General features: G+C 40.4%; 1 protein-coding gene across 2 annotated transcripts in view; it reads left to right on the plus strand.

Moving 5' to 3' along the window:
- The window catches only part of mlh1.S (mutL homolog 1 S homeolog), an 83,303-nt gene that overhangs the window by 16,294 nt on the left and 41,041 nt on the right, over positions 1–25,968 (plus strand). For both annotated transcript variants that reach the window (NM_001097076.1, XM_018268518.2), the window contains exons 8-11: positions 2,574–2,662; positions 9,483–9,595; positions 10,694–10,787; positions 11,532–11,685. In NM_001097076.1, the coding sequence (NP_001090545.1) occupies positions 2,574–2,662; positions 9,483–9,595; positions 10,694–10,787; positions 11,532–11,685 (450 nt within the window). The remainder of the gene's footprint in view (positions 1–2,573; positions 2,663–9,482; positions 9,596–10,693; positions 10,788–11,531; positions 11,686–25,968) is intronic.

A 25,968-nucleotide genomic window follows, 5' to 3' on the forward strand; every position in this document is an offset into this window, starting at 1 on the left:
ATCCTGCTAGAACCCAGTCCTAAAAGGGAACTCACCCTGAGACAGACCATCTTACATCACTAGCCAGAGGTGGATAGTGTCAACCAATTATAGGACCAAAAACAGAACTTATTTATGAAGAGGCATACAAAGACCAGATTGAAATGCATCACAATTGGAATATACTGTTTATCCTAAGCAGGTTTCCAAGTCTCTAATCATATAACATAGAGAACTAGCAGTTCTGTGCAAGAATACCATATAAACCAAACTGTTAATTGTGAACAGAACCATATCTGATAAAGCTATCAGATGGGTAACAATATGATATAAGACCCCAAAGGCTAATATTACCTCATATGAGAATACTGTAGGCAGAGAACCTGATCATCCCTGTCAAGAGGCCTATACGTGGTCATGCTAGCCACTAGACCAGTACACTGTACATCCACACAGTTTGCCAAGGCCCCCCTAAAAGGTTATCATCATGCCGAAAGGTAACCTTACTTTAATACAAAACTCCTGTGGGCAACCTTTTTTCCAGGAAACTCCCTCATACAGGCATCACAATATCTAGAAAAACATTCCCTAATTTGGGCTGTATGATGCATTAAGGCCAACCATGTTTGAATGATAACTGCCATAATATGAGACAAGCAGGACAACCAATGCCTCATTACCACCTGTTCTTTAGGTAAGCACTAAGAACAGTCTAAGTGCCCCTGTACCTACATGGATGGCTTGAGAACAGGAAGGCACATTCCCAGCCAACACAGGTGCTCGGCAGGAACAAAGAATCCGTCCCCAACTAGGACACATGCTCTACCCAAGCAATGCATTAGTCCCTTATCCTGATGGAAGCCACAAAAAACACATGTTCCAAGCTTTCCAGCTAGAGACACCCTGAATATACTGTACTTCAGGGCAAGCGGTAGACTGTTAATAGCCTGGACAAACAATAAACAATTAGGCAGGAGATAACCCCCTAAAAGCAACTTCATGTCCGCCACTGTGGATGTGACTCTTGTCAGGGACACCTCCTCTCCCGAGGGGAAAAATGCATAGAATGGCAAATGTTGCAAAACATGTAAACCATTCCTTTAATATAACCATTATGCAGCTCCAAGACGGTAATCTTAACCACACATCCAATGCAATCGTAAGGGTTAACATCCCTGAACACCACAAGCAATAGCTTAGTGAGGGTAATACAAGGGAATGTATATGTGCCCTATTTGTTGGTTGCTACCAGGCACCTTGTTTCTGCCAACAACAACAATAACAACAGTACAGAATAGCTTCAAGAACAAGCCCCTCAGCTGTACAGCTATTCTCAAGGCAGAGGGGATGCAACCTAATTAAGATGTGTTTTACAAGCCTTTTAATATCTTGCTTGTAATACAGAAGATCCCAATGAGACCAGCTGCCACCTGCCAGCCTTTAGGCAAAACCAACAAGCATCACTGTACCTTACCAAGTACTGTGGTAGAACCTAGCCATGGATAATTAGTGGATAGGAGCACCCACTTCAACCCTATCATGGCGCCAACCTCTGAACTCCCTTAATAACCTGCATTCTGACTGGTCTATCCCATAGATCAAACTCAGAGAGCCCTGTGGCACACACAAGTCAAATGCTGTTTACCAAGTATGTAAACCACCAAGTAGTGACTCTCTGCAGTGCAGAGAAAACCATATTTAGATTAGCATACTGCTAAACTCAGAGGAAAAGAGTTAGGCAGTCTATATAAACACAGGTTATACCAGAGTCCAATCCTTACTGCAGGCCCAGTGACACTATAGTTCAACTGTAACCTATCACCCTATCCATAGGTTAAGCTGCAGTTATAGGTATGATATATCCATCTTGTATATAACAAGGCACAAGAAACATGCAGTTTACAGCTAAACACATCCATACTGTATGGCCTTAGAAGAATTGCAAGGGCCTACAACCCCTGAACTGGTAGCAGCCTATAGTGCTGCAGATTTAGGCATGCTAATATCACAGATTTAAAACACAGTATGTTATTAAATCATATACATAGCCTGAATATTAACACAATGTAATACATTCAGAAAGGCAGAGTATTAATCATGAATTCTGCCTGCCACAAGAATTAGAGTTACTTGCTTATAGCACACAACCCCTAAGGTCTGGAACCCAAGAGCATGTCAAGAACAGCATTGTGCAAGATCATAACATTACACACCTTATGAGTATTCCAATACAGGCCGCTGAAATACCTATTGCATATGGTTTCCTAAAACAACAACCATATAACCCACCTTGGGCTCCTGACCTCCTCTCCCGTATATTGGAGAAAAGACCCTCAGAGGAGGAGTACTTAGAATAACCTAATGCTTTCCCAAGGTTAAAAAGCAAAAATATTGCTTTCAATGGAGCAAGGAAAGCAGAAGAAAAAAAAAGACGCCATAGAGGGGGTGGGGGTGGCTTTTAAAGCTTTGGGGAGGGTCCTTCTGATGGGGCATGGGGGCGGGGATATCCCGGTGAGTTCTGATATGGAGTATGTCCAGGGAAATACAGTTTATTCAAAATATGTCTGTTACACTGTTTTTTTTTTTGTCAACAGCAAGGTGAAACTATGGCAGATGTAAGAACATTATCTAATGCAACTACAGTGGACAATATCAGAACTGTTTTTGGAAATGCAGTGAGCAGGTGCATTACATTTTCTTTATCTTGTTCTAAAGACATGTGTTCGGTTATAAAAACATATCAAACGATTTAGTATTCATGCTTGCATATAACTGAGTAGTAAAGTAATCTAGTAAAGAAACATTACTAAAAGTTAGGAATAGATATTGACTAACTAAAACCTCCAAGCCAATTGCTTATACATGTAAGGCAGCTTCAAAAAGAAAAATAGTTGTCTGATTAAAATGGAGACAGCAACTCTTTGATGAATATACGTAATATAAAGTTTATAGAGTGCATAGTTCTTATTACCCCTTGATGGTTTGGTAGGAGAATCTGTACTTGATTGGAAGATTCAGAACTTTTGAATCTCTTTAGCCACAGTGGAATTTTTGCACAAACAAATATAAAGAATGTGGTTATTTTTTCCATGTGTTATTTTGGATTTACATATGTTACATATCTTTTTTTTTTTTTTTTTAGCTACTTCCGTGTTTATATACAGCGAAACCCTGATTTTACATTTTTGAGGGTCTAAGAAAAGTAAAATCTGTAAAACTGTAAAAGTACAAAAAGATCAAAATGTGGGAAGAGTCATATTCACAGGGAAACCGTTTTTTTTTCTTAAGAAACATTGGACAAAATCAGAAAGTAAAATGAGGAAAAACTTAAAATTGTGAAATGCTCCCATTGAAATAAATTCGAACATGAAGAGAATGTAAAAACAAAGTTAAATCTGGGAAAATTTAAAATGGGGTTAAATAAAATCAGGGTTTGATTGTATTGTGTGTCCAGCTGTGATGTACAGTAGTGAAGACTCTTGAGTGGTATGAGAAGGAATGTTTTCTTTTAAGAAGACAGAAGAAGTCATTCTTATTAACATTCTTATTAACATTTTTTTTTTATTTAACAGTAGCCAAGGAGTTCAATAATAATATATATCACCAATGCACTGCGTACACAGCTGCTCTCTTGGTGCACACCTGGACCATTTCTGGGGGTTGCACACTGCCTGTATTATCAGGGCCCTACTAATAGGTCACTAAACATGCTTCATTTGGGTTTTTGGTTACTTATGAAAGAACTCCAAACCTGAATCTGGCTAGTACCTCACTCATACGATTCTCCTCTCTTTATCCCATAACCAACATGCATCCACTACATCCTCAAGATTTGGAGCTTTACATTTCTTTACGTTGCATTCTACTCCATTACCGTGTCTAGATTATTACTGTACACCAAGTGTACTAGTTTGAGCTCACAGGAGAAATGTAACGTTCTCTGTGGTATCCAACTCTATTGTTACATGCAACTAACACGACACATTTAAAGGAACAGTAACACCAAATAATGAAAGTGTTGTAAATTAATGGAGTTATAATGTATTGTTGTGCTGTACTGCTACAACTGGTATATTTGATTTAAAACACTACTATAGTTTACATAAATTAGCTTCTGTGTAGCCATGGGGGCAGCCACTCAAAGCTGGAAAATGGAGAAAAGGCACAGGTTACAGAGCAGATAACAGATAAGCTCTGTAGTATCCATGAGATTCTTCAGAATGTATCTGTTATTTACTGTGTATACTGTGCTTGAATGGCTGCCCCCATGGCTACACAGCAGCTTGTTTATATAAACTATAGTTGCGTTTTTAAAACAAACACACCAGTTTTAGCAGTGCAGGGCAAGAGTACATTACATTTTCCTGTCCTTAGCATGGCAGTGGGCCAATAAGGGGTTAATCCCCCGCCAAAAAGCGGCACAGGAAATACAATAAAAGGGCATCCGGGTCCCCAAGCGCCCATCTCAATTCTCCTGTCGAAGATACCCCCTATACCAGAGGTGCTACTCTCTCCCTGAAGCGACTGGGACCGAGGTCTTTACCATTTGTGTATTCCAGGGGAAGCCGGCGGGCTTCAGGCCTTAGTTGCTGACGGCGCAATCAGCAACTGTTCTTTAAACCTTGAATACCTGGAACCCCTCATCAAAACGATGAGATTTTCTCTGGAACTTGACAATACAGAGGATACTCCCAAACATGACAAGATGTTCAGATCAGTGGTCAAGAAAGGGGAAAAATTCCCGGTACATAGTTATTAAAGGGGACCCGTCACCCAAAAAAATATTCAAAATCATATTTTATCACATTAGTCAAGCAAAATGAACTTTAATTACACTATAGAAATTATTTGAATATTGTTTCCTTCAGTCTGGGATTTCAAAATTATAGTAAGCAGGCAGGAGCCATTTTGTGCACACTGTTATTAAAGGGGAAGGAAACCTAGTCGGCGCAAACCCCCCACCGCCCCCTCCCGTTTGTTGCCCACCCTCCCTCCTCCCCCCTGGCCTACCCGTCCCGCTGGGCAAATGCCCCTAACTTGTTACCCTTCTGCGCAGGTCCAATCCAGGGAGTTCACAGACGACATCTTCTTCCACGCGATCTTCTTCCTGCTGTGAACGGCGCATGCGCAGTAGGATCATTTCGCCGGTACGATCTACTACGCATGCGCGTGACTTTTGGGCGCATGCGCAGTAGATCCGTACCAGCGAACTGATCCTACTGCGCATGCGCCAAAACGCCGTTCACAGCAGGAAGAAGATCGTGTGGAAGAAGATGTCGTCTGTGAACTCCCTGGACTGGACCTGCGCAGAAGGGTAAGTAACAAGTTAGGGACATTTGCCCAGCGGGAGGGGTAGGCCAGAGGGGAGGAGGCAGGGTGGGCAACAAACGGGAGGGGGGGTGGGGGGTTTGCGCTGACTAGGTTTCCTTCCCCTTTAAGGCAAACCTTGCATCATCTCAGAATCTTGTTTGTGCACCTGAACTGGGGACCTAATGTCCATCCCCATGCCTTTGGACAAAGGGGTCTCGCTAAAAGATGCAATGGAAAGAAGACAAGACATTAAACTCAAAAAATCTTACCTTACATGTGGAATGTCTAACCAAGCCTCCATAGCCATTACCACCCTAGCCAGAACCAACCATATTTGGATAGAAGAACTGTAACTAGCTGTCAAATCTGGAACAGACAGAAAGAAGCTAATTGAAATGATTCAGGATGTTAAAACTGCAAACGAATTTACCACGGAAGCATCCATGGATCTCGTTAGACTCTCGGCCAAAGCCATGGGCCTTAGTGTGGCGGCCCGTAGAGCTCTCTGGTTGCGTCACTGGCATGCAGACCCTCAAAGTAAACATAACCTTTGCCCCTTCCCCTTCGAAGGGTCACTACTGTTTGGTGAACGACTCAACAAGATCATATCAAAAGCCTCTGCAGGAAAATCCACTTTCCTTCCCCAGGACAAAAGGGACAAGAGGCCCTTTAGGAAAAATCCCCTGCAGGAGGCTAAACAGTATAGGCCGGGAAAGCCCTTCACCAGGCAACCCTAAAGAAGAACCCAGGGACAGGGGGCACCCAGAAGTAGGGACTTCAAACAAGATAAGAAATCGGAATGAGGGTGCGCGAGACCCTAAGCGAGGCGGAAAAAAAATTTCCGACTTTTCATTTTGTGTCTTCAGAAAAACCTCAACTAGCGGCTTCTACCCTAAAAAAGATCCTTTTGGACCTACTAGACAGAGAGATCATGACAGAAGTCCCCAAAAGAACATTTCAGAGGCATATACTCTCACCTAATCTTAAGAAGAAAAAAAGAATGGGGATTGGGGAGTAATTTTGAACCTAGGCCATCTAAACAAATTCCTCAAAATAAAAAAGTTCAAAATGGAGACTCTGAGGTCTATATGCCAGTTCATAAACCATAGAGACTGGATGCTCAACATACAGAGATATACAAGACGCCTATCTGCATGTCCCAGTGTGGGAACCACACAAAAAAATTCTTACGGTTCCTGATTGTTGGCAAGCACTTTCGAAACCAAGCGCTCCCATTCCGACTAGCATAAGCCCCAAGATTTTTCACCAAGGTGCTAGCCCCCATGATGGCTTTCCTAAGGCTAAAGGGGATCCAGATTTTTGCATATCTAGACTATATACTAGTGAAAGCTCCTTCCAAAAAACTCCTATAACACCTGAGTATAGTTCTAGATACTCTAGAAAAATGGGGATGGCTTGTCAACTGGGAAAAGTCCAAGCTGGAGCCAACACAACAGATTCAATTTCTAGGAGTTATCTTAAACTCCAAAAAACTTCAAGTAAGCCTAACCGAAGAAAGGATTTCAGACATTCAACACCAAGCAGATTATCTGTCTCATCATCCAACTTTGACAGGCAAGACATGTCAACAAATTCTAGGGAAATTCATGTCCACCATAGATGCGGTGAAATGGGCAATGGGCATGAATCCACGCAAGACCTCTCCAGATAGAATTTCTGGACCAATGGAACAGGAATCACCAGGAAAACTCCCAGTTGATTCACCTATCGCAGACCACTATCTCCACTATCTCTCATGGTGGCTCAGAAGAGAGAACTTAGAAGTTCCCATATCTATTGCCTCCCCTATATGGGAAACACTGACTACGGATGCAAACAGAACAGGGTGGGGAGCACACTTCAAACATTTCCAAATTCAGGGGAAGTGGACACCCATGGAAAGCAAAAAATCTTCCAACTGGACTGAACTGAAGGCCGTTCTACTAGCGATCCTACACTTCCAAAAACATCTCCGGAAAAAATCTATCCTGATCAAATCAGACAACCTAACCACAGTGAGTTACATAAACAACCAGGGAGGAACCAGATCCAAACAACTGTTGCACTTGACCACAACTATTCTCGAATGGGCTCAAAACAACGTGGACAACCTCACAGCCTCCTACATACCAGGGCCATCGAACTTTCTAGTGGATCTCCTCAGCAGGAAATTCCCGGCTTTTGGGGAGTGCGACCTTCTGGGATGCCTTCTCCTTCCAATGGAACTTCCAACTTGCCTACATTTTTCCTCCAATTTCGATGTTAGCAAAGACAATCAAAAAAATTCAGGAGGACAAAGCCTAGGCCATCCTCATAGCCCCCTGGTGGCCGAGAAGACTCTGGTTCCCCCTGTTACTCCAGATGTCTCAAGAGGAGCCCTTCAGACTCCCTGTAACTCCGAACCTGTTACACCAGGGATCTCTACTGCACCTAGATCCAGGGTACTGGGCCCTGACTACATGGAAATTGAAAGGATAAAACTCAGAACGGAAGGACTATCAGAGGGAGCAATCAACACTCTTATATCATCAAGAAAGATGTCTACCTCTTCCAAATACAACAAAATCTGGGAAAAAAATTTCCAGTTGGGGGTTAGAGAAGTTCGGATCGCTTTTCTCCATGTCAGAGGTCACCATCATCTAATTCCTGCAGTCAAGATTAGAGGCTAGACTCAGCACCTCTACTCTGAAAGGTCAGATTTCAGCCATATCTGCTTATACGGATATACAATGGTCTTCATATCCTCTGATTAAAAAGTTTTTCAAGGGCCTTCTCAGAATCCGTCCTCCAGTTAAAGACACAGTCTCTTCCTGGGACCTCTCCCTAGTGCTGGATGCACTAACCAAAGCACCCTTTGGTTAGTGCATCCACGCTAAAAATTCTGACGTTAAAGACGGTCTTCCTACTTGCCATATCCTCGGCAAAAAGTAGGAGAATTACACGCTCTACCATCTGATGAAACTAAGATCCTGTTCCTTCACGATAAAGTCACTCTAAAAACTAGAGATATCATTCCTAAGGTTGCCACAAAATTCCACATGTCTCAAGACATAGTGCTTCCTTCCTTTTTTGAGAATCGAAGAAGAGAAAAGACTCCATAATCTCGATGCGGTGAGATGCCTAAAGCTCTATCTACACAAGGTGTCAAGTTTCAGGAAATCTGAAAATCTTCTTCTTCTCTTTGGAGGTCCTAGACGAGGCATGTGGCTTCCAAAAAAATGATCTCAGCTTGGATCAAAGAATGCATTCTCTTCGCCTACTCCTCTCAGACAGTACCTGGGCCATCATCAGTCAAAGCACACTCCACCAGAGGTATAGCGGCATCTTGGGCCTTCCGTGCCCAAGTTCCAGCTGATGAGTTCTACAAAGCTGCTACCTGAAAAAACCTACACACTTTTTCAAAACACTACTGTTTTGATGTTTATTCGAAAAACCTAGCTGGATTTGGGCTAAGTGTCCTTTAAGCAGCTGCAATAAAAGTTCCTGAGTAATCCCTCCCTATGTGTTCTGCTTTTTACATCCCCTTATTGGCCCACTGCCAAGCTAAGGACAGGAAAACACAAAATCTTAACATACTTAGTGTGATTTTCATTTCCTGGACTGAAGCATGGCAGTGGACAGGGGTTTCCCTCCCTACTAGGGGGTATTGTCTCCAGTCGTTGAGATGGGCGCGGGGGGACCCAGATGGACTTTTATTGTGCTTCCTGTGCCGCCTTCCGGCAGGGGCTTAACCCCTTATTGGCCCACTGCCATGCTTCAGTCCAGGAAATGAAAATCACGGTAAGTATGTTAACAGAAAATCTTATCATTCCTTTAAGCCACTTTCATTTTTTGGTGTTACTGTTTCTTTAATAAAACAGTACCTTGTACTTCATCCCAACTAGAATATAATTAATTCTTGTTGAAGGCCAAACAATTCTATTGGGTTAAACTAATGTTCAAATGATTTTTAAGTAGACTTATGTTATGGAGATCCAAATTATAGACAGACCTTATCTGGAAAACCCCAGGTCCCAAACATCCTGGATAATAAGTCACATACCTGTACTAGATCATATGTTTCCATTGCGAATTAGTGTTTTAATAGCATACTCAACAGTGTTTGTTTGCCCTCTGTGCAATTCTGGCTATTTGTCGTATCTTAAAATAATATAATTCAGTTAGTAAAGTGCAAAACTCTTTTTATGTCACAGGGAACTTATAGGAGTTGGCTGTGAAGAGGATAAACTTGCATTTAAAATGAAAGGTTATGTGACCAATGCCAACTATTCTATGAAAAAGTGTATTTTCTTACTCTTCATTAATGGTAAGCTATTTGATTTAGTTTTATTAAAACTGTTATTGTATTAATTTTATTTAAAGGTTAAGTCAACCCCAAAATAAAAATGTGCCTAATAAAAGAAAAAATTATTCTAAGCAACTTTCCATTATACATTTAATAAAAAATTTCAGTGCTTTTACAGTTATTTGTAACAACTACTATTGAAAGCAGCACTTGTTTAACTTCTGGTTGTTACTTTTTAAACAATGTTGCTAGTTCCCCAGCAAGGACCAGTCTGTTAATCGGCTGCCTTACAGAAAGCATTTTAAGACTCGGTCCTGCATGCGCTCTCCTAAAGAAGAAGTATGTAGAGTCACGAGGGGGGAGATTGCAACTGCAAATGTGGGCAGCACAGAGGTGTGACTGCAGCTTCTTCAGATAAGTGAGTATAAGAGACAAGTCTACATACTTCTTCTTTAGGAGAGCGAATGCAGGAGTGTGTGTTCTCCTGATGATGTCCTAAAATGCATTCCGTATGCCTTGTCTTACATTGTTTCAAGAGCCATCAAGGTAGAGAATAAAAAGGGACAGACAAACCGTGCTTTCAATAGCAATACCTATATAAATAACTTAAAAACCACAGAAACTTTGTATTGAATGTATATTGCAAAGGTGCTTAGAATTTTGTTTTCTTTTATTACACAAACAATTATTTTTTGGGTTGATATTCCCTTTAAAGAAGTAAACTTTTTTTTTTTTTACTATCTCTCATATTGCTCTAAATAGTCCCCTTGAGTAACCTACCTTGGTATTTTCTGAGAGAGAACAGCCTTTTATACAGTCTGGGCTCAACATTAAGCACTGAAATTCAGGGTCTGTTCTTCTACAAAGAATAATAACCTAGGGTTATACACCAGTCAGAATTTTGAATTGGGGGTGTCATCCTTGATCTAAGTATTTGTATTGGTGTTTTTTCTTTATATTCCTGTTTAGTCCATTGATTAATTTGAGGTCATGTAGAATTGGGGTGAAAATTGTATTTGTCCTCAATTATTTTCACATGTTTACGGACAAAAAAATGTTCTTCACCCAAAAAATACCTAAAGCTTTGTTTTGTTTCACATTGTCCCTAATGCAACACAGCAAGACTTGTCGAATCAACAGCATTAAAGAAAGCAATAGAAACTGTGTATGCTGCTTACTTGCCAAAGAATACACATCCTTTTCTTTACTTGAGGTAAGAGTTATTTCTGTGTTTTTAAAGTGTACAGAAATATTTTTCTTTTTTCCCTACTTGCATTTAGTACTTTGTCAGCGTTATTGTAGAGTGATTGCCAAAGACTAGTATGTTGTACTAATTTAATTTCCTTGCCTATGGTCTCACCTCATCCTTTAAAAGAATGTTTACATTAAAACCATTATTCAAAAGCCTCTTCTAATTGAAAGTAAGATAGAAATATGAAAGCAAACTTCGTCTTTATTAGGACATGGAATAAGTGGCCAAGCTTCAAACTGTAAAAAAACAGGTTTGCAACTGGCTATGCTTCATATAGGAAAGAGGCTGAAATTGGGCCTTTCCATCCCACTTTCTAGCTCGTTTTACATGATGCTCAAAGGAAGGTGTGTCGGGATATGCATGAAGCACCAGAGCCCTGTATGTAATGTCTGCTTGTACAGGGCTTTCTTGCAACCTGCTGCTGCTCCTGCTGTTGATGGATGTTTGATCATTAGCTGAAAAGTATTCTGTCAGTCTTCATCACTAGGTTGATATCTGGGTCTTGTGTTCTTTCCTTTCTCAGTTTTTCAGTGTGGTAACATAGTATTCAGTACTGGACTCTCATTGCAGCCCAAGGTATTCTTCATACTATTTTATGCTTTTTATTACAATGGATATTTTTAGACAAGTCATGCCTGTGTCTCGAATAAGTCTTAGATATAAGCAAAATACCATAATTTACTTTTAAATGTGTTTTATTTTTAGCCTAGATATAGCTCCCCAAAATGTTGATGTGAATGTGCATCCTACAAAGCACGAGGTTCATTTTCTACATGAAGACAGCATCATAGAAAGGGTACAGCAGCACATTGAAAGTAAACTTCTAGGATCAAATTCTTCCAGAATGTACTTCACACAGGTGAGCAATTGCATAAATTACATTTTAACATACGTGCCTGGTAAGTTATGCTTAAAGAGGAACTATTGCGAAAATCGAATTTTCCCAAGTGGACAGATAGGATGAAAATAATAATATTCTCAAATATATTCATTTAACAGAAATGCTTACTTTTTCAAAGGCATTCAATAATATTACAGTCAGTCAGAATGCTTTCTCTGAGAGCCAGTTCAAGCAATTGCTGAATGGGAGTGGCTATATCCCCACTGTGATGTCACGTAGCAACTAGCAAAGTCCCACCCTCTTCATGCTGAATTCAAAGCCACACTCTCAACTGCATTCTCTGGAATCTCATTCTGAGAACAGTAAGGCTGCTATTCTTTTATAGTGCGAAAATGCTGATATTATTGGCAGAATTAAGTTATCACATTCTCCCAGATCAAAGACAAGACAGAGCATGGTAAATATTATACAGATATTTTTTTTTTTTAAAAAACAGGGTATTATGCACCTATTTTTTGCAGATTGCACCTCTCCTCAAATTTTGCATATGTCTCTGTAGGTCAATAACAACCAGCCAGCAATTCACTTTGAATGGGCTGCTTACTACAAGGTCCAAAATATGGGTAATTGAACTGGTACAAATTAGCACCTTTGTCTGAAATCAGCCTCTTTCTGTCTATAAATGTATGTGTGTTTGTGTGTGATTTAGTCTCCCAGTAACTTGCTTGTATTTGCTTCAGATACAGCCAACACCCATTAAAGTTGAAATAGGACTAAAGGGCACAGGTATTATAGCAGATAAGCTCTGTACAATACAATAGATTTAGTTATTTTACATACATCTAAACCCATTGTATTAATGTATCTATTACCTGCTTATCTGCCTCCATGGCTAGCAAGCATCTTATTTTTATTTTTTTAAACAATAGTAGTGTTTCTGAGGCAAACGCTCCAATTGGGACAGGACAAGAGATCATCCTTATTTCATGCTTGCACATAAGCCCTGTATGGAAGATATGAGCAGCCTGTAAAATTGTATGCATGCATAGCAATCCCAGCCCAGGCTGCAGGACATTGATACAGCTCAGGTATTTTGCTCCCTAGGAATGTTCTGCCTCCTCCCCAACCTACCTTAGCTCTCACCTCCCTTCAGAATCTAATACCAGCCTTGTATGTCTAAATATGGTCTGATTGGTACATCTTTACACTGGCATGCATTTCCATACACACTGGAATTTTTACTGACACCTACATATACTAGCATTGTTACTGGTCCCTCCACACATACTGGCATTGGTCCTATAACCTCCATACAGTGTCATTCGCACTGGCACTTGTATACACCGACAATTACATACATTGGCACTGCCACTATTACACACAGTCATTGATACATACAGTGGCCACATTGGTACTGGAACCTCATGCACTGGCAGTAGCACTGGCACTTCTATACACTGGCACTTCCATACACACTGTCATTAGCACTGGCTTTTGTATACACTAGTATTGGTACTTGTACTTCAAACACTTCAAGGCACTTTCATACATTGGCACCACCACATACATTGCCATTGGCATTTGTACTTCCATACACAGGGACTCTCATAACACCACCACATACAGTTTGATTGGTAATAGCACATTACCATTGGTACTGAAACTTCCATACACTGGCATTGCCATTTGCACCTTCTCACATACTGTCATTGGTACTGACACTTCTATACTAGACACTTTAAACTGCACCAACACATTCAGTGACATTGGCACTTCCGTAGATTGGAACAACCACTGGCACTTCCACACACACACTGGCATTACCAGGACTTCCATACACAAGCACCTCAGGCGTTCACTTGCGTTGGCACTGCTACGAATACTAGGAAGCAAAATCAGAAAATAATGAAATATCTTGAAACATAAACCCCATTATGTGTGCTGTTTTAACAATATTTTTTTACTAGCAAGTCCATTAACCCAGAATTTGACATTATAGTTACGCAAAATGCCGTTTTTGAAACATTTTGTGCTGGATCACTTTAGGGGCATTTTCTGAGGGGAAACCTGCAGTTTATCTAGGAAAACTATACATCTTTTTTTAGGGAGAACCATGTATTTCCACCTCTGCAAAAAGATTTATAGGGCTAAATACCAAAAAAAAAAATAAAATTACTATCTTTCATAATATATGAATTTATACCAGAAAAATATTTAATTTTACGCATGAATATCCAACTGATTTGGAAAGCCTCATGTCTCTCGAACGTACAAATACCAGATATGTATAGTTTTAGGGAGATTTAGGAATTCTGTACAGCAAAAACTCCCGGCAGTATATTACCGAATTTTGAAAGCACGTAGGCAGAAAACGTCATACTTTAGATTCCAAGGTCAAAAAATCATGAAACAGTAGGTTTACCCCAGAAAGCCATATATTTTTGAAAAGTACACATTCTGCTGATTCCAAAATGGGTAACTATGTCTCTCTACTCCTAACTGCCAAACATCAAAGCTTGGTTAAATGTATCTTTATATGGCAAAGCACCAAGCAGCAACGCTACCCTAAACTTTGTTTTTTATATAATTTCTGATAATAGTCACAAAGCTTGCATTTTACCCCATTATATAATACCCCACATTTCGTAACTTACAGCATAAAGCATCGTAAATATGAACACCAGGGATCTACTGAATAGTTTGATGCCTGAAATGCAAAGATTTACCAAACCATGTGGCATACAGAGACCTCCAAATTCAAATAGTACATATGAATTTTCACGTATGACACACTGACTGCTACAATACAAGCACACAGCATTTTTATTATGTGCCATGAGACCCCCTAACAGTATGGAGGCCCTAGAAAACCATATATTTTCCAAAAGTACGCATTCTGACAAATCTGAAACGGTAAATATGTATTTCTACTGTAAACTACCAAACTGCAAAGTTATGCTACACAATGCTTTTTATTACATTTCTGAAAATCATCACGAAGCTTGTATTTTACCCCATTATATACCCCACATTTCATAACGTATGAGCATAAAACATCCTAACTATGAATGCTAGAGGTCTACTGAACACTTTAATGCCCAATATGCATAGATTTACTAAACCATGTGGCGCACAGAGATGTTTTATGGACAGAAACAATCGAACAACACCTATGCAGAGCTGAAAATGCAATAAAATAGCTAAAATCACCAAAATAACAGAGAAAAGGTATTGTGCAGTACAGTATGCTATTCACAATGGCAATAAAACTTTTTTCAGACAAAATAAACAAGTGATGCGATAAGGAAATAAAAAGGTACAAAAAAAGTGTATGTGCGTAAGCGTGTGTACAATTTGCAAAATTACATGTGTGTGTGTGTGTGACCCCCCCCCCCGATCCCCAAAAATATATATGTGTGTGTGTATGTTTTAACGTGAATGTAAGTGTGTTTCAGTGTAATAGTGGGTGTTTACGTGTGTAAATGTAACACTAACCCAGAAAACGCATGACAATCCATCTAGGGTTGCAGGTGGGGGTCCCACGAAGAGGTGGCAGACGTCTTTGGTGAAAATTCAGTGAGTGGGCGGTGCTGCGGGTATAGGAAGTGCAGGCAGCAGCAGGACACGTAGAATTCACATGCTTGTTGCTACCTTGGAGCCCCTTGGCGATTGCACCCAAGGGGCCACTCAATCCACTGCTCTGCTCATTGCCTAGGGGCAGGGGAACAAGCAGGGATGGAGTGAGCTGCACCCAGTCGCCCCTCCTGGAGCCAGCCTCCCCACTCCCTATAGCCAGCCTCCCCACCTACAGCCAGTCTCCCCCCACTCCCTACCAGCCTCCCCCTGCAGCCAGCCTCCTTAGTTTTGTAACTTTTAAAACTACATTTTTACACACAGCTGCTCCCCTTCCCTTCCAGCAAGTAACGTGAAAGGAAAGTTAGAGTCTGTCACAAGCTCCTTCTCCTCCCCCTCCACCCCCCTACAGTCAGCATCAACTCGGCATCATAGTTATTATTATTAACGTGTATTTATATAGCGCCAACATATTGCGTAGCACTGTAGTTTTTCAAGTCCGATTACATGAAGCTTTGCTCTCCGTTTGTAACTCCCCCCTCCCTCCCAAAAACGAGGCATAAGAAAATAAAGGTGGACTTGGTAACATTGTCTGAATCCCAGCCACATTAGTCTGTATGAGACACTGAGACGCGTGAGTACTGAATGTGCTGCTTTTGTTTGATTTTATGCTTATCTAACATGGCTGTGTCTCAGTGTCTCATACAGACTAATGTGCGGCTGGGATTCCGACACTGTTACCAAGTTCACCTTTATTTTCTTATGCCTCATTCCTGGGAGGGAGGGGGGAGTTACAAATGGAGAGCAAAGCTTCATGTAATCAGACTTGAAAAACTACGATGCTGAGTTGATGCTGACTGCAGGGGGGGGTGGAGGGGGATGAGAAGGAGCTTGTGACGGACTCTAACTTTCTTTCACCATCATCATTTATTTATATAGCGCTGTCAAGATACGCAGTGCTTTACTGCAGTTATAGCAAACAGGGAATAAATGGTGGATAACAGCCAAGGATTACAGAGTACAATAGGGTTAGAAGGACCTAGAGATTAGAGTTTACAAACTAAAAGGTTAGGGTACAATTGAGACATTAGGATTCGATAAACACTTTGTCATTTTTGATACAGCAATGATTAATTAAGGTACAATGAATAAGCCTCTTTAAACAGATGGGTCTTTAAGGAGCGCTTGAAAGTTTGGAAGGAACGAGAAAGTCTGGCAGCTTGTGGCAGAGAGTTCCAGAGAAAAGCAGAAGCCCGAGAGAAGTCTTGTAGACGAGAATGGGCAGAAGTGACCAGAGGAGAAGTGAGGCGAAGATCAGAAGCAGAGCGTAGGTTTCGTGAAGGAGTGTATTTGGAGATTAGAGATGAAATATAGGGAGGGGTTTCATTATTAAGGGCCTTGAATGTGAGTGTAAGTAATTTGAATTTGATTCTTGAAGAGTTTAGGAGCCAGTGAAGGGACATACATATGGGAGCAGCTGATGTGAGGAGTAAGTTGCAGTAATCAAGGCGGGAGATGAGAGACTGAATCAGTGTTTTAGTTGATTCTGAACTGAGATAGGGTCGTATTCGAGCAATGTAGCGCAGTTGAATACGGCAAGATTTTGCAAGTGTTTGAATGTGTGGTGAAAAAGACAGATGAGAGTCTAAGATGACTCCTAGGCAGCGTGCCTGTGTGGTGGAATGAAAGGTGGTGTTGTTTACGGTGAGTGATATCTGAGGGACAGGGGAAGATCTTGGAGGAAATATAATGAGTTCTGTTTTAGAAAGGTTCAGTTTCAGTTGGCGCTGTGACATCCAGGAGGAGACAGCAGAGAGACAGTCTGTGACTTGGGAAAGGACAGAATTAGAAAGATCAGGAGTAGACAAGTAGAGTTGGGTGTCATCAGCATAAAGGTGATACTGAAGTCCAAATGACTGAATGAGTTTTCCTAGTGAAGTTGTATAGAGCGAGAACAGCAGGGGGCCAAGAACAGAGCCTTGAGGAACTCCAACAGAGAGTGGGAAAGTAGTAGAAGTAGAGTTAGAGAAGGAAACTTTAAAGGAACGGTCAGACAGATAAGATGTAAACCATGAAAGAGCAGCGTCACAAATGCCAGATGAGTGTAGAATGTCTAGGAGGAGTGTGTGGTCAACTGTGTCAAAGGCTGCAGAGAGATCTAGAAGGATTAGAATGGAATAATGACCTTTAGACTTTGCCCAGTGATCCCCAACCAGTAGCTCGCGGCAACATGTTGCTCTCCAACCCCTTGGCTGTTGCTCTCAGTGTCCTCAAAGCAGGTGATTATTTTTGAATTCCAGACTTGGAAGCAAGTTTTAAATAAATAAAAATTAAGTATAGTACCAAGTAGAGCCTCTTGTAGGCTTCCAGTCCACATAGGGGCAACCAAATGGCCAATCACAGCCCTTATTTGGCACCCCAAGGGACTATTTTATGCTTGTGTTGCTCTCCATCTCTTTTTACATTTGAATGTGGCTCATGGGTAAAAAAAGGTTGGGGACCCCTGACTTTGCCAATAGAAGATCATTGGTTACTTTGGTGAGTGCAGTTTCAGTTGAGTGTGATGGGCGGAAGCCAGATTGCAAGGGGTCGAGGAGGGAGTTGTGAGTGAGATGCTGGATCAGGCGTTTGTAAACAAGCCTTTCTAGTAATTTGGATGCGAATGGAAGAAGGGAGACCGGTCGATAGTTAGTGGGAGAGCTGGGATCAAGGGAAGGTTTTTTGAGGATAGGAGTGATTAGTGCTTGTTTGTATAATGATGGAAAGGTACCAGTAGAGAGTGAAAGATTGAATAGGTGGGTAAGTGCAGGAGAGAGTGTATCAGAGATTGGGTGGAGAAGGCGAGAGGGTATGGGGTCAAGGGAGCAGGTGGTGGGTTTTGAGCTGGCTAGAAGTTTGCTAACTTCATCTAGAGTTGCAGGGGTGAAGGAGTGCAAAGTAGATGTGAGTGGACTGCACGTTGGTCTGAGATTGTTGTCGGACGGTATGCTCAGCCTAATGAGATCGATTTTTTCATTAAAGAAATGAGCAAGGTCTTGGGTGGTAACATTGATAGGTGGAGGAGGTGGAGGAGTGCATAGGAGTGAGTTAAATGTGGCAAACAGCTGCTGTGGTTTGGAGGACATAGTAGATATTAGATAAGAGAAGTATTGTTCTTTGGCTAATGATAGAGCTCGGTTATAGCAGGAGAGCATGAATTTGAAGTGGATGAAGTCAGGATCAGTTTGTGACTTTCTCCACCGTCGCTCAGCTGATCTACTACATCTTCTGAGGTACCGTGTTACACTAGTGTGCCAAGGTTGGGGTTTAGCTGGCCGGCTGTGACGGGTGGTAGAAGGTGCAAGGGAGTCGAGTGCTGTTGAAAGGGCATCGTTGTAGAGAGAAGCTGCCATATTGGGACAGGAGAGAGTATTAATATGAGATATGGATTGTGCTGATACTGTTGACAATTGTTGTGGTTCAAAGGCATTAAGGTTTCTGTACGTGTGGGTAGAGAGAGATGGTTGTGAAGGTACAGGTGAAAGCAGTATCTGAAAGGAGAGTAGATGATGGTCAGACAGAGGGTAGGGAGAGTTAATTAAGTTGGATGGGCAGCATGAGTGGCAGAATATAAGGTCAAGAGCATGACCCTCGATGTGGGTAGGTGAGTCGGTCCACTGAGAGAGACCAAAAGAAGCTGTTAGAGAGAGAAGTTTAGAGGTGGCAGCAGAAGCAGAGTTGTCAATGGGGATGTTGAAGTCCCCTAAAATGAGAGCAGGTGTCTCACTGGAGAGAAAGTATGGAAGCCAGGCAGCAAAGTGATCCAAGAAGGTGGAGTAGGGACCTGGGGGGCGATATATGACAGCAACACGCAAAGAGGTTGTGGACTTCAAAAGACGTGAAGGAGAGAGAAGTCGGTGTAGTTAGATTTTGAAACCTACATTTGGGGGAGAGAAGAAATCCCACCCCACCGCCATGATGGCCATCCGGTCTAGGAGTGTGACTAAGTGAGAAGCCTCCATAGCAGAGGGCAGCAGGTGAAGCGGTGTCTGAGGGGGAGAGCCATGTTTCAGTGATTGCAAGAAGGTGAAGGGATTTAGCTATAAAGAGGTCATGGACTGCTGTTAGTTTATTGCAGATTGACCGTGCATTCCAGAGGGCACATGAGAAAGGCAGGGAGGGTGCTGGTTTTATGTGAATAAGGTTTGCAATATTAGAAGTGCGTAAAGTCTGAGAGACTGGAAAAGACCTTGTTGAATGCCTGAGAGTAGGAATAAGTGAGGGTACAAATGAGTGAGTTGGACCAGGGTTTGGGGAGATATCCCCAGCTGCAAGTAACAGTAATAGAGAGTGAGACAAGGTGTGACCTAGATTTGACAGTGCGAGCATTGTATTGTTTGATGGGGTGAGAGGATTTAACAATACAAGATAGTGTGCTTAGATTGAGAGAGGGTGATGGGAGCAGTGAAGAGGAGATTTCAATTTCAGGATAGTTTGATGGATGTTGGAGTGCAGAGGATATATGCAGAAGTATAGAGGAGAGAGAAAAAAAGAAGGCAATCAAATTAAACATAGTTAGACAGTATAATCCGGCTTATTTTGTTGATAGAAGAATTGTTGAGCAGTGATGTCCAGTGTTTGCTTGGAGATTCCAGTCCAACTCTGATCCAACTGCTGTCTAACTCTATATGCTGTACTTAAACTTCTGTACTTTAACTTGATGGACTTAAGTTGTTAAATCTGCCATGGCTCTCCTGCCATGCTCACCCATTTGCTGGAAGGGAAGGGGAGCTGCAGAAGGAGAGCAGCTGTGTGTAAAAACGTAGTTTTAAAGGAGAAGGAAAGCTACAGAGGCATTTTATTGCCAATAGATTTGCTGCAATAGTGCAAGCTAGAGTGCTATATTTATTCTGTAGAATGTTTTACCATACCTGAGTAAAAAGCTCTAGAAACTCTGTTTAGGATAGGAGCTGCAGTATTAACATGGTGTGACATCACTTCCTGCCTGAGTCTCTCCCTGCTCTGGGCTCAGATTACAGCAGAGAAGGGGGGGGGGGAAGAGGAGCAAACTGAGCATGCTCTTGCCCAGGGCAATGAGGTTTAAGCTGAAGGCATGAAGCCCATGTGTACACAATAGAAGGAAAGAAATGCAGTGTTTATTTTGAAAGGGGGCTCAGAGCAGCACTACTTTGGGGGTTTACTGGTGTATTTATATAGACCTTTCTGATAAGGCTTACTTAGTTTTAACCTTTCCTTCTCCTTTAAAAGTTACAAAACTAAGGAGGCTGGCTGTAGGGGGGGAAGCTGACTTTGTAGAAAAAAAAGGATCAATCGAGCAGGGAACAAATAACGGAGCCATTGTTCAAGATGCTGCCTTCAGACAGTTTAGGATTGACAGCCAATAAGAGAGAAGACAGAGTTGTTATGCAGAGAAACTCGACTCCGACGCCAGAGCTAGCCAGAGGCAGGTAGGAGAGAAGCAGCTAGGCATGTGTTCACTATAATGACTTCAATATTTTAAATACTATACATTTTTTTTATACATTATATTTAGACATTTTAATAACTTGCAATGATTCTTTTTACCAATTTTTAATTTCGTGATAGTTCCCCTTTAATACACTGTACCTGTAAAAGAACTACATTTTTATTTTGCAGAGAAAGGGGTGCACTGGCAGGGACTAGAGATACAGTTTATTTTTTGTTATTGTCTAGAGCGCTCAATTTATATAGCAAATAATACTTACATATGTAATGCCCTTCAACCTCATTGTAAGAGCAAAACTGCAAGCCTGCTATAATAAATAAAGGGAAAGATTGTGAACTCACCTATTAGAGCATATACACAAAACAGACATTGCTTGACCTAATTTCAGAATTCCCAGATTGTAAAATCAGCTGTGGTGTCCTTACTGCCCTGTCTGGAGTTGCATAATCAAGGTTACAACTCCTCACTGAATCATTTGAAGTCCAGAGACATTCAGAGGGTTAAGTGTAGTGGGCATACATTGGGATTTGCCCCATTCTTGATAATAAAGGGCATTCTAGAGGGATCATTACTGTGAAAAGTAATACAAACATTAAAATAAGGGTAAATTGTAACCTGGCCTTTACTACATCGTTAACTACATAGTTACATGGTTATATCGGGTTGAAAAAAGTCCATCAAGTTCAACCCCTCCGATTGAAAACACAGCATCCATACACACACCACTCCATACCTTCACATAAATTGTATATATATATATATATATATATATATATATATATATATATATATATATATATATATATATATATATATACACAATATATATATATATATATATATATATATATATATATATATATATATATATATATATATATATACACAATATATATATATATATATATATATACACAATATATATATATATATATATATATATACACAATATATATATATATATATATATATATATATATATATATATATATATATATATATATATATATATATATATATATATATATATATATACACAATATATATATATATATATATATATATATATATATATATATACTAACTATAGAGTTTAGTATCACAATAGCCTTTGATTTTATGTTGGTCCAAGAAATCATCCAAGCCACTTTTAAAGGCATTAACAGAATCAGCCATCACAACATCACCCGGCAGTGCATTCCACAACCTCACTGTCCTCACTGTGAAGAACCACCTATGTTGCTTCAAAGGAAAGTTATTTTCTCAATGGGTGGCCTCTGGTGCGGTGATCCTCTTTATGGGTAAAAGGGTCCCCTGCTATTTGTCTGTAATGTACTTGTAAAGTGTAATCATGTACCCTGGCGAGCACCTTTTTTCCAGAGAAAACAACCCCTAACCATGACAGTCTACCCTCATAATTTAATTCCATCCCTCTAACCAGTTTAGTTGCACGTCTCTGCACTCTTTCCAGCTCATTTATATCCCTCTTAAGGACTGGAGTCCAAAACTGCACTGCATACTCCAGGTGAGGCCTTATCAGGGACCTATAAAGAGGCATAATTATGTTTTCATCCCTTGAGTTAATGCCCTTTTTTATGCAAGACAGAAGTTTATTTGCTTTAGTGGCCACAGGATCACACTGCCCAGAATTAGACAATGTGTTATCTACAAAAACCCCTAGATCCTTCTCATTTATGGAAACTCCCAACACGCTGCCATTGAGTGTATGATTATTTTTGCCAAAGTGCATAACCTTGCATTTATCAACATTAAGGGGCCGATTCATCAAGCTCGAGTGAAGGATTCGAAGTAAAAAAACTTCGAATTTCGAAGTGTTTTTTGCGCTACTTCGACCATCGAATGGGCTACTTCGACCTTCGACTACGACTTCGAATCGAACGATTCGAACTAAAAATCATTCGACTATTCGACCATTCGATAGTCGAAGTACTGTCTCTTTAAAAAAAACTTCAACCCCCTAGTTCGGCAGATAAAAGCTACCGAACTCAATGTTAGCCTATGGGGAAGGTCCCCATAGGCTTGCCTAAGTTTTTTTGATCGAAGGATATTCCTTCGATCGTTGGATTAAAATCCTTCGAATCGTTCGATTCGAAGGATTTAATCGTTCGATCGAAGGAATAATCCTTCGATCGTTCGATCGTAGCATTTGCGCTAAATCCTTCGACTTCGATATTCGAAGTCGAAGGATTTCAATTCCTAGTCGAATATTGAGGGTTAATTAACCCTCGATATTCGACCCTTGATGAATCGGCCCCTAAAACTCATTTTCCAGTTTGCTGCCCAGTTTTCCAACTCACTCTGCAAAGTGGCAGCATTCTGCATGGAACCTATAGTTTTGCATAATTTAGTATCATCTGCAAAAATAGAAACAGTACTTTCAGTGCCCACCTACAGGTCATTAATAAACAAGTACAGAGCCCTGCTGTATTCCACTAACAACACTGGTCCAATTAGAAAATGTTCCATTTACCACCACTCTTTGTAGTCTATCTTTTAGCCAGTTCGTCAAGCAAAATTAACTTTAATTACACAAATATAATAATAATATAAATTATTTGAATCATGTTTCCTTCATTCTGGGAATTCATAATTATGTTTCCTTCATTCTGGGAATTCATAATTATAACAAGCAGGTAGGGGGCCATTTTGTGGACACTGTTATTAAGGCAAGCCTTGCATCATCCCTATGCACTGGCTTCTCAATTAAATGGTGAAGAGAACGGGGGAATGTGTGGAGAGCAAAGACATCTAGGAAGTGCTGAATGGAAAGTGAAAGTAATTGTTTGCCCCTCCTCTATGCCTAAGGCTGAGATTTTTAAATGAGCCTGCAACAGCTATGAATGCTTTAATAAAAAATAGAAATTGGTTTCATGTTGGATTTGAAAAGGACTTTTATTATACATACTTAGTTAGCCAAAAATGTAATGTATAAAAGCTGGAGTGACTGGATGTCTAACATAATAGCCAGAACACTACTTACTGCTTTTCAGCTCTATAACTCTGAGCTAGTCAGCGACTTGAAGGGGGACACATGGTACATATCTGTTCAGTGAGTTTACATCAAGTCTCTGATTGGTTACTGTCTGGTAACCAGGGTAACCAGTCAGTGTAAACCAAGAGAGCTGAAAAGCAGGAAGTACTGTTCTGGCTATTATTTTACACATCCAGTCACTCCAGCCTTTATACATTACATTTTTGCCTAACTAACTATATTAGAAACATTTTTTATTTTGCACAGCCTCTATCCATCCAGTTTTTATTTTTACACTGAAGAATTTCTTTAACCCTTTAAGTGCCAGCAGAATTTCACATTTGGCATTTTGGAAATGCCAGCCGTTTTTGAAACATTTTGTGCTCTCTCACTTTAGGGGCATTTTCTGAGGGGAAACCTATAGTTTACCTAGGAAAACTATACATTGTTTTTTTCGGTAGAAACGGAGCTTTCTAAATCTGCCTGAGTTTTCATGTATTTCCACCTGTGCAAAAAAATTTATAGTGCTAAATACCAAAAAAAAATGAAAAATTACCATTTTTCATCGTATATCAATTTATACCAGAAAAATATTTCATTTTAGGGATGAAAATCCAACTGATTTGGAAAGCCTTATGTCTCTCGAACGTGCCAATACCAGATATGTATAGTTTTAGGGAGATTTAGGATTTCTGTACAGCAAAAACTCCCGGCAGTATATTACCGAATTTTGAAAGCACTAAGGCAGAAAACGGCATGCTTTAGATTCCAAGGCAAAAAATCCTGAAACCGTAGGTTTACCCCAGAAAACCATACATTTTTGAAAAGTACACATTCTGCCGATTACAAAATGGGTAACTATGTCTCTCTACTCCCAACTACCAAACATAAAAGCTTGTCTGAAAATAGCGGTTTTTCAAAAAAAAATTCAAAATTCTGAAAAATCATTTCAAAGGTTTTATTTTGCTGCTCCGCATATCCCAAACTATATTAGGTACCAAGAAAAAGCACCTGAAATATGATTGCCAGGGGTCCACTGAACAGTTTGATACCCATTATGCATAGGTTTACCAAAGTATCTGGCATTTAGAGACACCAATATGAAGTTAGCACATCCAAATTGATCAGGACTTTACTTCAGCTACTGAGAAATCAACACATTGACTGCATTTTTTGTGGGGTAAAAACACAGAAATATATGTTTACCCCCCAAACCCATATATTTTTGGAAAGTACACATTCTACTGAATCTAAAATGGGTACCCATGCCTTTCTGCTCCAAACTACTGAGTCGCAAGGCTTTCCCAAAATTGTCGGTTTTGGTGAAATATCTGAAAATTGCCTCAAACCTTCAACTTCCCAGCACCATATCGCCCATGTATCATTACGTACTAAGAAAAAGCACCCTAAATATGATTGCCAGGGTTCCTCTGAACATTTTGGTGGTCATTGTTCATAAGTTTACCAAAGTATCTGGCATTTAGAGGCCCCAAAATGAAGTTAGCGCATACAAACAGTCCCGTGGGTAACTTCAGCTAATGAAAGATCAACACATTGACTGCATTTTTGTGGGGTAAAAACACAGAAATATATGTTTACCCCCCAAACCCATATATTTTTGGAAAGTACACATTCTACTGAATCTAAAATGGGTACCCATGCCTTTCTGCTCCAAACTACTGAGTCGCAAGGCTTTCCCAAAGTTGTCGGTTTTGGTGAAATATCTGAAAATTGCCTCAAAGCTTCAACTTCCCAGCACCATATCACCCATGTGTCATTACGTACTAAGAAAAAGCACCCTAAATATGATTGCCAGGGTTCCTCTGAACATTTTGGTGGTCATTGTTCATAAGTTTACCAAAGTATCTGGCATTTAGAGGCCCCAAAATGAAGTTAGCGCATACAAACAGTCCCGTGGGTAACTTCAGCTAATGAAAGATCAACACATTGACTGCATTTTTGTGGGGTAAAAACACAGAAATATATGTTTACCCCCCAAACCCATATATTTTTGGAAAGTACACATTCTACTGAATCTAAAATGGGTACCCATGCCTTTCTGCTCCAAACTACTGAGTCGCAAGGCTTTCCCAAAGTTGTCGGTTTTGGTGAAATATCTGAAAATTGCCTCAAAGCTTCAACTTCCCAGCACCATATCACCCATGTGTCATTACGTACTAAGAAAAACCACCCTAAATATGATTGCCAGGGTTCCTCTGAACATTTTGGTGGCCATTGTTCATAAGTTTACCAAAGTATCTGGCATTTA

This window comes from Xenopus laevis, chromosome 6S, assembly GCF_017654675.1.
Source record: "Xenopus laevis strain J_2021 chromosome 6S, Xenopus_laevis_v10.1, whole genome shotgun sequence".
In the NCBI taxonomy this organism is placed as follows: domain Eukaryota; kingdom Metazoa; phylum Chordata; class Amphibia; order Anura; family Pipidae; genus Xenopus; species Xenopus laevis.